The sequence below is a fragment of the Neoarius graeffei genome, chromosome 8 (assembly GCF_027579695.1).
Source record: "Neoarius graeffei isolate fNeoGra1 chromosome 8, fNeoGra1.pri, whole genome shotgun sequence".
Classification (NCBI taxonomy): domain Eukaryota; kingdom Metazoa; phylum Chordata; class Actinopteri; order Siluriformes; family Ariidae; genus Neoarius; species Neoarius graeffei.
This window is the reverse complement of record NC_083576.1, coordinates 60,320,928-60,337,019: the sequence shown is the minus strand read 5'-3', so window position 1 is coordinate 60,337,019 and position 16,092 is coordinate 60,320,928. Positions and strand designations below refer to the sequence as shown.

General features: G+C 41.4%; 1 protein-coding gene across 2 annotated transcripts in view; it reads right to left on the bottom strand.

Annotated features, from left to right (window-relative positions):
* Positions 1 to 16,092, bottom strand: part of LOC132890759 (serine/threonine-protein phosphatase 2A 55 kDa regulatory subunit B beta isoform) — a 116,349-nt gene that overhangs the window by 15,699 nt on the left and 84,558 nt on the right. For both annotated transcript variants that reach the window (XM_060927947.1, XM_060927948.1), the window contains exons 5-6: positions 5,638 to 5,815; positions 4,389 to 4,553 (exon numbers count right to left, since the gene is read on the bottom strand). In XM_060927947.1, coding sequence (XP_060783930.1) covers positions 4,389 to 4,553; positions 5,638 to 5,815 — 343 coding nt within the window. The remainder of the gene's footprint in view (positions 1 to 4,388; positions 4,554 to 5,637; positions 5,816 to 16,092) is intronic.

The following is a 16,092-nucleotide window of genomic DNA, read 5'->3' as shown; positions in this document are numbered from 1 at the left end:
AGCGCACACACACACACACACACACACACACACACACACACACACACACACACACACACACACACACAGAGATGGAGAGAGAGACAGAGAGACAAACAGATAGAGAGATGGACAGACAGACAGAGAGAGAGAGGGAGAGAGAGACAGATAGATGGGAGAGAGAGATATGGAGAGAGAGACAGAGAGAGCGACAGACAGACAGAGAGAGAGAGACAGATAAACAGAGAGCAGGAGGGAGAGAGACAGAGAGAGACAGACAGAGAGAGTGAGAGAGATGGAGGGAGAGAAACAGACAGAGAGAGAGATGGAGAGAGACAGAGAGAGAGACAGATAGACAGACAGAGAGACAGACAAATAGACAAAGAGAGAGACAGACAGTCAGAGAGTGAGAGAGAGAGAGAGAGACATGGAGAGAGAGACAGACAGCAAGATGGATAGACAGAGAGAGAGAGATGGAGGGAGAGAGACAGACAGACAAAGATGGAGAGAGAGACAGAGAGAGAGACAGATAGACAGACAGAGAGACAGACAAATAGACAAAGAGAGAGACAGACAGTCAGAGAGTGAGAGAGAGACATGGAGAGATAGAGACAGACAGCAAGACGGATAGACAGAGAGAGAGAGATGGAGGGAGAAAGACAGATAGACAAAGATGGAGAGAGAGACAGAGAGAGAGACAGATAGACAGAGAGAAAGAGAGATATGGAGAGAGAGACAGACATGACAAAGAGAGAGAGATGGACAGAGAGAGGAAGAGCGAGAGGAGAGACAGATAGAGAGAGGTATGGAGAGCGAGAGACGGATAGGCAGAGAGTGGGAGGGAGAGAGACAGACAGAGAGACCGATAGACAGAGAGAGAGACAGATGGAGAGAGAGATATGGATAGAGAGAGAGAGAGAGCTGCACAAACCCTGAAATTGACTCACACAAACCCACACCATGCTACCAGATGATTTCAATGACGTTCTGTTTCCCCAGACAAGCTGGCATGTCCGTACACTGCGTGTTGTCACACCAGGTGAAAATAACAACTGTGTGTATGATGGAGAGTAGCATGCCCACCTCCTCAGACGCCAGAGTTGGTTCTGAAACAACTCCTACAGTCTCCCTCCAGTCCCCCTGCCCCAGGTTACACAACACAAACAGCCTATTCAACAGGATGCCTGTGTGTATGGAGCTGCTACCAGGAACCATAAAGCTCAGCAAACGCCTGGATTTTTTTTCCACCCCTTAGATTTCCATACACGCAGCTCAGTGCATCGATTTATTTTTTCAAACCAACACTTAAATGTCAATGTATTCAATCTGGTTTTAAAATGCACACCCTTGCCCATAATCTTGACACAGACTCCGAGGAGATCCAAAGCCCAGAGGAGATCTAAAAGAAATTTATCTGCGTGCAGTTATCAACTTAGTCACATGCATGGATTTTTCAGCATCCACCAAATCATTTCAAAATGAAATTAAGGGGGTTAAGCCTTAGCAAACATAATTATATTAAATATTAACATAAGCTTCACCTTCTTTGTCCCCTGGTGAAGGTGGGAGGTGGGATAATCCCTGTCACGCCTGACGTGCTGTTTGGTCTCTTGGGAAAAGGACTGAGGGGAAGGAGCTGGGCCGCTCTATGCATTTGTAATGTCTGCTTCAGTGGAGAGATCTTGTATGGTGCTAAGGCTCTATTTGGATGTATTTAGGATACCTTACCCTGAACATTGATCATGAAGAATCAATTTCATAAAGACATTTTCAGAAAGAAGTGGTTGATAATTTTACTTCCTGTGTAATTGTATACACAGGGACGCATTTCTGGCTTCCTCTGATGTTATGAATGTGATTGCGAAGCACACTGTTGTTATCCGTCCACTTTTTTGCTGTGCTTTTTCTCCCGCAGTTTTCGAGCTATTAACCCCAAAGCAACTTCAGCTCGTCTCAACAACACACTGATTCTCTCATTTTTTAAATCAATTTTTTTCCTCATTGAAATGAATGGAGTTTCAGGATACAAAGTCTTCCTACACGGTCATGCTTCATCAGAGAGCCACCAAACTTACTATGACAACTCACCCAGCACGTACATGAAATCAGCTATGACCCGCACTCATCTTTTTCTTCCTTTCATCCATCCCTTTTCCTCCCAATGCATTTTTGACCCCAGAGAAAATAATCGAGTTTTGGAATCAGTCTTCCAGCTCAGTCATGCTTCATCAGAGAGCCACCAAATTTCATTTCATAGCTCAGACCTAACCTACTCACCAAACACATCCAGCCATACAGCCATCCATCCATCATGGGCCACACTCGTCTTTTTTTTGCACTGCAGGGCAATCACACTTGCATTTTCTTGCAGAAATGCATCTCTTGTTCTAATTGCTGTTTGACTTTTACTGTATATCTGCTTCATTTGAATTTAAAATTAAGTTAGCAGCCTACTATATCCTGCTGCACATCCTCAGAACAGACAACAAAACAACCACAATGATGGAAGAAACTGAAGAAGAAATTTGAAGAATAGCTAACAGAGCTTGACTGTATTTCTATTGATGGGATAAATATGCGTTCCAGGATATTCATTCTTTTATCTGCTTTATATTTCATTTATCTGGGGGCGTCGTGGCTCAGGTGGTTAAGGCGCCATACCATGAATGCGGGCGACCCGGGTTCGATTCCGGCCCGAGGTCATTTCCCGATCCCTTCCCGTCTCTCTCTCTCCCGCTCATTTCCTGTCTCTACACTGTCCTATCCAATAAAGGTGCAAAAAGCCCAAAAAAATATCTTTAAAAAAAAAAAAAAAAAAAATATTTCATTTATCTACCATTTTTAATTGTTTTATCCTGGGAATACACCCTGATGAAGAAGCAGTCCATCAGAGGGCAACATGCACACACACACAAGAGTGCTCTGAGAGCACAATATCCCCCGCTGGCAACTATGCCATAACTCTGGTAAAATGCAACTGAACTGAACAAAATTTCAATATGCATATTACTGACATATAACAAAGAATCATGCCAAGTTTCATGAAATTCCTCCAAAAACTGTGAGAGGAGTTGATTTCAGAAGGTGAGTACCCTTCCTGGGATGGATGGACGAACATCACCCCAACATAATCCCTCTTCGGGCCTTTCAGCCAGCGGGGGATAAAAATTGTGAGGGAAGTTGATTTCAGAAACCAAGCACACCTTGATGAAATTTCCAAAGTACAAGTTTGTTAATAATCAAGGGCAGAACTCTGGTAAAATTTGCCCAAATTAAACAAAATTTCAATATGCGTGTAACTGTCATATAACAAAGCCTTTTGCCAAGTTTCGTGAAATTCCTCCACAAATTGTGAGAGGAGTTGATTTCCGAAGGAAAACACACTCTCATGAAATTGTCAAAGTATAATTTTGTTAATCAAGGGCTGTAACTCTGGTAAAATCTGACCGAATTTAACGAAAGTACAATATGCGTATTACTGACATAACACAAAGAATCCTGCCAAGTTTCGTGAAATTCCCCCAAAAATTGTGAGAGGAGTTGATTTCAGAAGGTGAGTACCCCACCTGGGATGGATGGACGAACATCACCCCAACATAATCCCTCTTTGGGCCTTTCGGCCAGCGGGGGATAAAAATTGTGAGGGAAGTTGATTTCAGAATGTGAGCACTCTTCCCAGGACGGACGGACAGATGGACGGACAGAAATTGCCACGACATAATCCCCCTTCGGGCCTTTCGGCCAGTGGGGGATAAAAATGACACACTAATTCACTCCTGGGGCAATTTAAAGTGGCCAGCTCTCCTTACAATGTTTTTGAGAGGTGGGATGAAACCCGAGAACCCAGAGTAAATTCACACAGGCACAAGAAGAACATGTGAAACGTATTGAATTGAAACTGAATTTAGAATAATTGGCAAAAATTGCATTTAACAATTTGACACAGAAACCTACTGGCTAGTGATGTTTTGTCTCTGACGTGCGAGGCTTGGTGTGGTGGCATGAGGAAAATAGAGGCTTTCATAGTCATACGTATATAACGAAGATACGATATGATAGAGGGCTGTAGCTGAAGAGCCACACTGTAGCTGAAGAGTTCTTCTGGCTCCATGTCTTAGCTGGTTGAATCTTCAGCAGGATAGAAATTTACAGCTATGTAATTAATTCACCATTCTTTCATCTTCAGTATCTACTTTATCCTGGTCTGGTTCATGGTGGATCCGAGGACTATCCCAGGAACAGTGGGCATGGAAAGACACCAGAGAAGCCAGAGGAATGATCAAGATCACACTGTGGACCTTGGAGTTATGAGGCTGCGACACAACACGCTGTTGCCACCAAGGCGCACAACGATCTTTCTAACTTGAAATGATGTGATAAAGTTCAAGAGGAATTGCGTGAGTACTCACACTTGGAGTGGTTATCGCAGAGCGCAGCGGCCCTCATGTCACACAGACGGATGGAGCCTTTACTGCTGCTGTAGACAAATGTGTTGCACTGGTGAGGGTGAAACTCTGCTGCTGTGATCACCTCTGTCAGCTCCTCCATGTTGGCTGGCTTAATGTCCACAATGTCTTAGAAACACCGTTCAGGAAACACTTTAGGGTATGACAACGTATAATGCAATTTTTTTGCGCTTAGGGGATTACTAGACAAGAAGACAAGAAGCCCTTTATTTATCACACGTACACTCAAAGCACAGACTCAAGCACACAGTGAAATTCCTTCTCTGCATTTAACCCATCTGAAGCAGTGAACACACACACGCACGCACACACAAGTGAGCAATGAGCACACACACACACATACCCAGAAGAGTGGGCAGCCATGCTAACAGTGCCTGGGGAGCAGTTGGGGGTTAGGTGCCTTGCTCAGGGGCACTTCAGCCCAAGTTAACCTAACCGCATGTCTCTGGACTATGGAGGAAACCCACACAGACATGGGGAGAACATGCAAACTCCACACAGAAAGGACCCCGTCGGCCACTGGACTCAAACCCAGAACCTTCTTGCTGTGAGGCGACAGTGCTAACCACTACACCACCGTGCCACCCCTATACAAAACTACTACTCTCCAATGTGCTTATTTTGTGTTAGTATACATTGCTACATCACAAAATGCTTCGAGTGTGGAAGATTATCTGTGACTAATATAGGAATCCCTTGAGGTATATACTGTGTAAGCTCCAGACAGACTGTATCAGGACACAACCAACCAGTCTGGGTTCCTTCTGTCAATCAAAAGACTCTATGACTCATGGTGTTGATCCTAGAAGAGCCAGTACATGCTCCTGCTTCCAAATAATTCTTTCAGATGTCTGTATTGTGACCAATCAGAGCCAAACAACTCAAAAATACAGTACGTCCAAATCATCACTCTGTACATCAGCAACAAGGATAGCAGATGAAAATTGAACTATATACAACTGATACAATGAGAAATGTTTGTTAAATTTACCTGGCATGGTCCATTGGTTAGCCTTTTACAGTATGTTTACTTTCACAGGAAAGAAACTGCACCTCTCTAACTCAAAGGGCTGTAAAGACATCGTTAACACTGCGTGACACTGTTAACTTTCCTCTACTATGTCTATGTTTTGTTTCTAAAGTGCACAAAATCTACAACTTGCTCCAAAAGTCACTTTTCCTTAAAGGATACTGAAGCTTCTGTTGGTGATCTCCAGGTGCCACAGGTTGATCCGAAGGTCATCTGTGGACATGTATGTCTCATAGTCACTGTTAACCGAGATGGAGTTGATGTGGTATGTGTGACCGTTGGAGAAAACCCTTCTAGGCGTCGCTTCCACCATGAGGTCCATTGGCCTCAGCACGGGCACCTGCAGTGACGGGGGGAGAATCAGAATGAATCAGAACACGTTCATGTTATTAAAGGAAAAATCCACCCTGAATGACTTGCATATCAATACTCTATTTATAAGCAGTATGTGATCTCCAGTTTGCAAATGTTGACACTTTTTTTTCCGTCGACAACATGGTCTATTTTCATGAACCTACAGTACTGTGCAAAAGTCTTAGGCATGTGTAAACAAATGCTGGAGAAAAAAAATGGCTTAAAAAAATAATGAAATTAAATGTTTTGGCATTTACACAAGAGTGCTCTGAGAGCACAATATCCCACACTGGCAACTATACCATAACTCTGGTAAAATGGGACTGAATTGAACAAAATTGCAATATGCGACAAAGAATCCTGCCAAGTTTCGTGAAATTCCTCCAAAAATTGTGAGAAGAGTTGATTTCAGAAGGTGAGTACCCATCCCAGGACGGACGGATAGACGGACATCGCCACGACATAATCCCCCTTCGGGCCTTTTGGCCAGCGGGGGATAAAAATTGCGAGGGAAGTTGATTTCAGAAAGCAAGCACACCTTGATGAAATTGCCAAAGTACAAGTTTGTTAATAATCAAGTTATACTCTGGTAAAATCTGCCCAAATTAAACGAAATTTCAATATGCGTATAACTGTCATATAACAAAGCCTTTTGCCAAGTTTGGTGAAATTCCTCCACAAGTTGAGAGAGGAGTGAATTTCAGAAGAACGTACACCCTCATGAAATTGTCAAAAGTACAAGTTATTTAATCAAGAGTCAAAACTCTGGTACAATTTTCACAAACGAAACTAAATCACAATATGCGTATTACCGTCATATAACAAGGCCTTTAGCCAAGCTTTGAGAAATTTGTCCAAGAATTGTGAGAGGAGTTGATGTCAGAAGGCAAGCACACCTTCATAAAATTGTGAAAGTACAAGGTACAATCAAGGGCTGTAACTCTGGTAAAATGCGACTGAATTGAACAAAATAACAATATTCATACTACTGAGATATAACAAAGCCTTTTGCCAAGTTTTGTGAAATTCCTCCAAAAATTGTGAGAGGAGTTGATTTCCGAAGGAAAAAACACTCTCATGAAACTGTCAAATTATAATTTTGTTAATCAAGGGCTGTAACTCTGGCAAAATGTGACCGAATTTAACGAAATTACAATACGCGTATTACTGACATAACAATGGCTCTTGTCAAGTTTTGTGAAATTCCTCCAAAAATTGTGAGAGGAGTCGATTTCAGAAGGCGGGTACCCTTTCCTGGGACGGACGGACGGGTGGAAATCGCCACGACATAATCCCCCTTCAGGCCTTGTCGCCAGCGGGGGATTAAAAAAAAACAAACCCCCCCCCCCCCCCCCCCATAAAACAGCAGTAAGCCATAATAAATAAAACAAAAAGTCAATTTTTGGTGTGAGATGACCCTTTGCTTTAAAAAAAAAAAATAGTCTCAGGGACAATGAGTGCAGTTTTATAAGGAAATGAGCTGTAGGTTTTACTCAGCATCTTACAGAACCAGCCACAGTTCTTCTGGACACTTTGTCACACTCGCTTCTTAATTTTGCAGCAAAACCCATTAGCCTTCATTCTGTTTTCTTTTTTAATCTGAAAAGTGCTCTCTTATGTAATATGCTGCTCAGATACAAACTTTTTTTCTGTAACATTTAAATTTGTGCTGGAAAACGAACGTTTGGAGCTCTAAAATTTTTTTGTACTGACTCGATAATGTACAGTGGTGCTTGAAAGTTTGTGAACCCTTTAGAATTTTCTATATTTCTGCATAAATATGACCTAAAACATCATCAGATTTTCACACAAGTCCTAAAAGTAGATAAAGAGAACCCAGTTAAACAAATGAGACGAAAATATTATACTTGGTCATTTATTTATTGAGGAAAATGATCCAATATTACATATCTGTGAGTGACAAAAGTATGTGAACCTTTGCTTTCAGTATCTGGTGTGACCCCCTTGTGCAGCAATAACTGCAACTAAACGTTTGCGGTAACTGTTGATCAGTCCTGCACACCGGCTTGGAGGAATTTTAGCCCATTCCTCCGTACAAAACAGCTTCAACTCTGGGATGTTGTTGGGTTTCCTCACATGAATTGCTCACTTCAGGTCCTTCCACAACATTTCGATTGGATTAAGGTCAGGACTTTGATTTGGCCATTCCAAAACATTAACTTTATTCTTCTTTAACCATTCTTTGGTAGAACGACTTGTGTGCTTAGGGTCATTGTCTTGCTGCATGACCCACCTTCTCTTGAGATTCAGTTCATGGACAGATGTCCTGACATTTTCCTTTAGAATTCGCTGGTATAATTCAGAATTCATTGTTCCATCAATGATGGCAAGCCATCCTGGCCCAGATGCAGCAAAACAGGCCCAAACCATGATACTACCACCACCGGGTTTCACAGATGGGATAAGGTTCTTATGCTGGAATGCAGTGTTTTCCTTTCTCCAAACATAACGCTTCTTATTTAAACCAAAAAGTTCTATTTTGGTCTCATCCGTCCACAAAACATTTTTCCAATAGCCTTCTGGCTTGTCCACGTGATCTTTAGCAAACTGCAGATGAGCAGCAATGTTCTTTTTGGAGAGCAGTGGCTTTCTCCTTGCAACCCTGCCATGCACATCATTGTTGTTCAGTGTTCTCCTGATGGTGGACTCATGAACATTAACATTAGCCAATGTGAGAGTGGCCTTCAGTTGCTTAGAAGTTACCCTGGTGTCCTTTGTGACCTCGTCAACCATTACACTCCTTGCTTTTGGAGTGATCTTTGTTGGTTGACCACTCCTGGGGAGGGTAACAATGGTCTTGAATTTCCTCCATTTGTACACAATCTGTCTGACTGTGGATTGGTGGAGTCCAAACTCTTTAGAGATGGTTTTGAAAATTTTCCAGCCTGATAAACATCAACAACGCTTTTTCTGAGGTCATCAGAAATCTCCTTTGTTCGTGCCATGATACACTTCCACAGACATGTGTTGTGAAGATCAGACTTTGATAGATCCCTGTTCTTTAAATAAAACAGGGTGCCCACTCACACCTGATTGTCATCCCATTGATTGAAAACACCTGACTCTAATTTCACCTTCAAATTAACTGCTAATCCTAGAGGTTCACATACTTTTGCCACTCACAGATATGTAATATTGGATCATTTTCCTCAATAAATAAATGGGCAAGTATAATATTTTTGTCTCATTTGTTTAACTGGGTTCTCTTTATCTACTTTTAGGACTTGTGTGAAAATCTGATGATGTTTTAGGTCATATTTATGCAGAAATATAGAAAATTCTAAAGGGTTCACAAACTTTCAAGCACCACTGTAGAAGTCATAAAAGAGAACTCTATAACAAAGTTTGTATTAAAAAACAGGGTGCCTAAGACTTTTGCACAGGACTGTATTTTGGTTAACAGTTTCCTACATTTCCCACAATGCTATCAAACTGGCAGCTGATATCAGTGCCGGTGGGAATTCATCTCTATTTAAAGTGACTGCTCTGTCCAGCTCTCTCAGCTCCTCATCTGTATACTCTGCCTCAAATACAAAGCTTCAGCTTTCATGCTAATACTCGTCATTTCATACGTCGCTAAACTAGCCGAGTCTCTGCTGTTGTATATCTGCATTGCATTCTGGAACTTTAACTCCAACACTTGCTGTGTCCACTAATTGGTGAGTAATAAGAGAAACGTTTCCTCTTTTGTTTTTGGAGCTAGCAGAGAAACCTGATCGTTATCCCTTATGATTGAGAACATAGATTTCTTTAGCAGGAGAAAACTTCTAACTTCACACAAGAATAAAGAAAATAAAACATCAACCACATGCTAAGCACATCAAAATACTTCAACATGCGAACGATGTAGATTTCATGTATTTCAGAAAGGAGTTCTTTTTTAACATTTCCCGATTTATTTCAACCTCATCAAAAAGAAGAAATTGGAATGACTGAGAAACACAATAACTGTGTAAACAGAACAATTTATTCTTCACGTACTGTATATTTCGGTTTAATTTTACAACTTGAGGTTAAACATGAAAACCATTAGGCTTTATCTTTGGCACCTCTTCGCTACTGATCAGGGCTAAAGACCATCATAATGGCTATTCTGGAATCCTGCCACTGTATTTCGCGTCCCACTGTGCTGTGTCTATTTTGTGCCGCACTGAAGCCCCTCCTGCAGACCCTAATTGCACCATGCAGATGTGGAGCGCGCCTTGGTCCAAAATGGCACGTTTTGAAGCAGCATGAAGCCTCTCCTAGTGTGATTTCCTCCTCCTATAGCACAAGGCAATAAAGCTTCTCCACACAGCACGAGAGTCGTTTAAAATCAGACCCTTGAGCAACCTCGGCTATACTAATCATTATCTTCAGGCTCTTAAACTGTCCGAGTGAGTTTATAGATATGAATATGAATTAGGCTGTTTCAGTTCAAGATGCCACTTAAGCCATTTATTCACAACTAACGGCGTTCATTCTCGTGACTATAATGAGATAAAACGATGCCAGGTTGTTGTCATGTATGTTGTTGTTTTTTCTTGTTTGAGAGTAGGCAGCTGAAGGAAGCTCACAGTTCTGCTCTAGTGAGTATTAACAAATGATGAGACAAAATTTTTTCCATTCTACCATTTTTCATACCAGTACCTGATCAAAGTTTGATGAACCAAGAATAGAAGGCATATTTTTAGAGACCCAGTACCATATCACAGATCTGTGATCAAAGCCCATTAGTATTTATCAGGAAAATATTTACGCTCAATTACTCTTCTGGTATGATTACACATATTCTAGCCAACATAATACTGTAGTTAGTAAACAGCTGATTACATAACTGTTTTAAGTGCTGTTTCTTTGTGTCACAGTATAAACAAAGACCATGTTCATTAACATGAACATGTAGCTGTTATTAATAACTGCCTGGTCTGGGTTATGGTGGTTTAAATTAGGCTACTGGTTTGCAGTGTTGTAGTCAAGACCACATAAACTGAGACCAAGTCATGACTGAGACCAGAGTGCATCGAGACTGAGGCAAGACCAAGACTTTGAGGGGTTGAGACCAAGACAAGACCAAGACAAAGGCAGAGTGAGACCGAGTCAAGACCAGAACCAGACTAGTGGGTGTGAAGGGGGGTGGGGAGGGGTGACAACAATACCAAAAATTTAAAATGAGCAGTGAGTCATGTTATTGGTTGCATATGAAGCAGGAAAATTTTCCATCCAATCACAGTATTGATATTAACAAATAAATCAGACAATACACAGGCAATTTAGTGAAATCCCTGCAGTTGTAGTCTTGACTGGTCTTGAAATAAAATCCAGAGTCCTCTATGTCTGAGACTGGGACAAGACCAAGAAAAAATGCGGTCGATTTTGAGATGAGACCTTATTCTTCTTCTTTCGATTGCTCCCGTTCATTCGGGGTCACCAAAGCTGATCTGTTCCGCACATTTGATTTGGCATAGGTTTTGCTCCGGATGCCCTTCCTGACGCAACCCTCCCCGATCTATCCGGGCTTGGGATTGGCACTAAGTATGCATTGTCTTGTACAACCCCAGTCGCTGGGCATTTTACCTAATCTGCATGTCTTTGAACTGTGGGGGAAACCGAGGCACCCGAAGGAAACTGGGTGACATGGGGGAAACATGCACTCCTCACAGAAAGGTCCTCGTCAGCTGTGAGTTTCAAACCCGGAACCTTCTTGCTGTGAGGCGACATTGCTAACCACTCTACCACCATGCCGACTCCAAGACGAGACCGAGACCTTCAAAAAGTGATCTTGAGACCGGTCTTGAAACCAAGACCAATCTGAAATACTACAGCACTACTAGTTTGGTTATGTTTTGAGAAATGGAACCAACTACACTGGTTAGAAAATATCACAGACAGTTACAGACAAAAACATTTCAATGTGTTCAATGGTTGCTAAATAAATAAATAAATAAATAAAAACCACCACTTCCAGTTTAGGAGCACAAACCAGATACAATAGCAAACCAGATAGGAGCACTGTGTTACACCCCTAATCTGGAGACCTTATGTTCTGGATTGATGTTTTATTGCAGAATTCACCCACATTTCATTTCAACAATTTTGCAATTCTAGATAACTATAAAATATATATATGTATGCATGTATGTAAAAATGTACCCTTTCTGTTTATCACCATAGGGGATATAAACTTTTGCATTCACAACTGTCTCAGCCACTCTTCATATCTACTATCAACCCTGTTCATTTCAGAAGTATAATCACAAACATTAAGGAGTACAAGAATATGGTGCTGGAAATGTGGGCTGCCAAAAAACATGACAACTTGCCCCATGGACTACACTAGCACTCTGTACTTTACCGCTCTTCACTCCTTTGCCTGTATGTGTGCTGATAAATCCCTTTCTCCATCTCAAGCACACATACATTTTATGCTTCAAATAGGATTGCCACCCTTTCCCTGCCATGGGCCCCGTGTCTGGCTAATCTTCCAGACAATGGCGCAGGAGCAGTGCGCTTTAATCCATTAGGCCATGAAGCCGCAAACAGAGACGCTGCAGTAAACATTAATGGACACTCTGAATCATGCCCTGCTTTGTATCTGAATTCAATTTGGAGGGAGGGGTGAAAGTGCACAATGGTGAAAGAGTCAGAGAGAGAGAGAGAGAGAGAGAGAGATGATCATGTCTCCTTCATTTCACACAATCATCACTCTCACCAGCTGCCTTTGATTAGGAGAAAGAGAGTATCTATTAATGACAGCAGATCATTTATCAGTGCTGGCTCTGAGCACGTGAAATGTGATTTTCACATGGGAACTGAACTGAAGAGTGACTACTACATGTAGCTTTAACAACAGAATGCACCATGAAGCTTCTAAAGCTTCTGGTGAGCTGCTAGGAACTGCCTTTGCTTCAGATATCATACAGAAAAGAATTTCATAAAGCAACAGTCATCTGTATTGTGACTAAATTGAAAAGAGTAGAGCTAGCTATTCAGTTTCTGACAAAGGAAGAGTTAGTCACCAGAATAGACTGCTGTATATTTCTGTATTGTTGCTGCATGACTCTGTACAGTGGCATGATGAGTTACTTCTCATTTCAAAATCTCACATTTCTGAGCTGCCCAGAATCAGTCAAGTTCTCAGGAACTACTGTCAAGATGTAATGTAGCTTTACCAATCTGGGGTGGGTTTCCCGATGACGTTGCCCTTTAGGGTTAAAGAGAGAGTTGAGAGACGCTCTGAAGCAATGAACGTTGTCTTGTGGTTTTCCCGAACTCATTCGTAAGAAGAAGTCTGAAGAGCAACATTACGAAGAAGGTCTTTGCAGTGCGCGTCCCCGATATACGCATTAGTAGTTGCTAAATCCAGTCGATGAGGTCACATGGCGTTCATTTTTTACCCCAAAACCCCCAATGAAATATAAAAAGTGTTTAAAATATGTTAATATATTGTATGGTCATTAAGCATTACATATATAATGTTGTAATTAATAATTGAAACTATTTTAGATTTTTGGGCAAAATTTTTTATTCCAACCGTGTGTTTTTTTTTAATTAAATGAATAAATGTTCACACGAAAGAATGAGCAAATAATAAACTAAGTAATTAAGTAAATGTTTTCCCCGTGCCTGCTCATTTCACTGTTACTCAAACATACAGTCAGGATTATTTCAACTGTTATCCACAATGCCAAGTTGGCAATGTTCTCCCTTATATGTGTGTGCGCAGAGAGAGAGAGCGAGAGAGAGAGAGGTTTTGATCTGTCTCTACCTAAGGAGGTTGAATTGACCTCAGTTAGGTCCATAAATATTTGGACAGAGGCAACATTTTTCTAATTTTGGTTCTGTACAGGGCGGCACGGTGGTGTAGTGGTTAGCGCTGTCGCCTCACAGCAAGAAGGTCCTGGGTTCGAGCCCCAGGCCCGGCGAGGGCCTTTCTGTGCGGAGTTTGCATGTTCTCCCCGTGTCCGCGTGGGTTTCCTCCGGGTGCTCCGGTTTCCCCCACAGTCCAAAGACATGCAGGTTAGGTTAACTGGTGACTCTAAATTGACCGTAGGTGTGAATGTGAGTGTGAATGGTTGTCTGTGTCTATGTGTCAGCCCTGTGATGACCTGGCGACTTGTCCAGGGTGTACCCCGCCTTTCGCCCGTAGTCAGCTGGGATAGGCTCCAGCTTGCCTGCGACCCTGTAGAACAGGATAAAGCAGCTAGAGATAATGAGATGAGATGAGATGAGATGGTTCTGTACATTACCACAATGAATTTTGAACAAAACAATTCAGATGCAGTTGAAGTTCAAACTTTCAGCTTTAATTCAGTGGGTTGAACAAAATGATTGCATAAAAATGTGAGGAACTAAAGTATTTTTTTTAAACACAATCCCTTCATTTCAGGGGCTCAAAAGTAATTGGACAAATTAAATAATTGTAAATAAAATGTTCATTTCTAATACTTGGTTGAAAACCCTTTGTTGGCAATGACTGCCTGAAGTCTTGAACTCATGGACATCACCAGATGCTGTGTTTCCTCCTTTTTAATGCTCTGCCAGGCCTTTACTGCAGCGGTTTTCATTTGCTGTTTGTTTGTGGGCCTTTCTGTCTGAAGTTTAGTCTTTAACAAGTGAAATGCATGCTCAATTGGGTTGAGATCAGGTGACTGACTTGGCCATTCAAGAATATTCCACTTCTTTGCTTTAATAAACTCCTGGGTTGCTTTGGCTTTATGTTTTGGGTCGTTGTCCATCTGTATTATGAAACGCTGACCAATCAGTTTGGCTGGATTTGAGCACACAGTATGCCTCTGAATACCTCAGAATTCATCCGGCTGCTTCTGTCCTGTGTCACATCATCAATAAACACTAGTGACCCAGTCCCACTGGCAGCCATGCATGCCCAAGCCATCACACTGCCTCCGCCGTGTTTTACAGATGATGTGGTATGCTTTGGATCATGAGCTGTACCACGCCTTCGCCATACTTTTTTCTTGCCATCATTCTGGTAGAGGTTGATCTTGGTTTCATCTGTCCAAAGAATGTTCTTCCAGAACTGTGCTGGCTTTTTTAGATGTTTTTTAGCAAAGTCCAATCTAGCCTTTTTATTCTTGAGGCTTATGAGTGGCTTGCACCGTGCAGTGAACCCTCTGTATTTACTTTCATGCAGTCTTCTCTTTATGGTAGATTTGGATATTGATACACCTACCTCCTGGAGAGTGCTGTTCACTTGGTTGGCTGTTGTGAAGGGGTTTCTCTTCACCATGGAAATTATTCTGCGATCATCCACCACTGTTGACTTCTGTGAGTGTCCAGGTCTTTTTGCATTGATGAGTTCACCAGTGCTTTCTTTCTTTCTCAGGATGTACCAAACTGTAGATTTTGCCACTCCTAATATTGTAGCAATTTCTCGGATGGGTTTTTTCTGTTTTCGCAGCTTAAGGATGGCTTGTTTCACCTGCATGGAGAGCTCCTTTGACCGCATGTTTTCTTCACAGCAAAATCTTCCAAATGCAAGCACCACACCTCAAATCAACTCCAGGCCTTTTATCTGCTTAATTGAGAATGACATAACGAAGGAATTTCCCACACCTGCCCATGAAATAGCCTTTGAGTCAATTGTCCAATTACTTTTGGTCCCTTTAAAAACAGGGTGGCACATGTTAAGGAGCTGAAACTCCTAAACCCTTCATCCAATTTTAATGTGGATACCCTCAAATGAAAGCTGAAAGTCTGGACTTTATGTCCATGTCCATTATATAACTATAACTTGAATATGTTTCAGTAAACAGGTAAAAAAACAAAATTTGTGTCAGTGTCCAAATATATATGGACCTAACTGTGTGTATATATATATATATATATATATATATATATATATATATATATATATATATATATATATACACACACCTCCTGAGGTAGAGACAGATCAATCCCCCCCTCACGCGTGCACACACACACACACACACACACACACACACACACACACACACACACACACACAATATTACAGGTGCAGAAATGTGTCTCATTTATGACACTAATTTAGATAATCACTCGCCTAATGGAGTTAAATTTGATTAAAATGTGGTGATATCAGTGTGACATTATGATATCCGTACATAATTCCATAACATATTGAAATATATTCATAAGGCTTTTCATATATTTATTTATAATTAAGTTGATGTACTTGCAATGTACAAGAAAAATAATTGAACACTGGCAGCAGATTCAAGATTTATTTATTTATTTATTTAGAATTAGTGGTCCGGG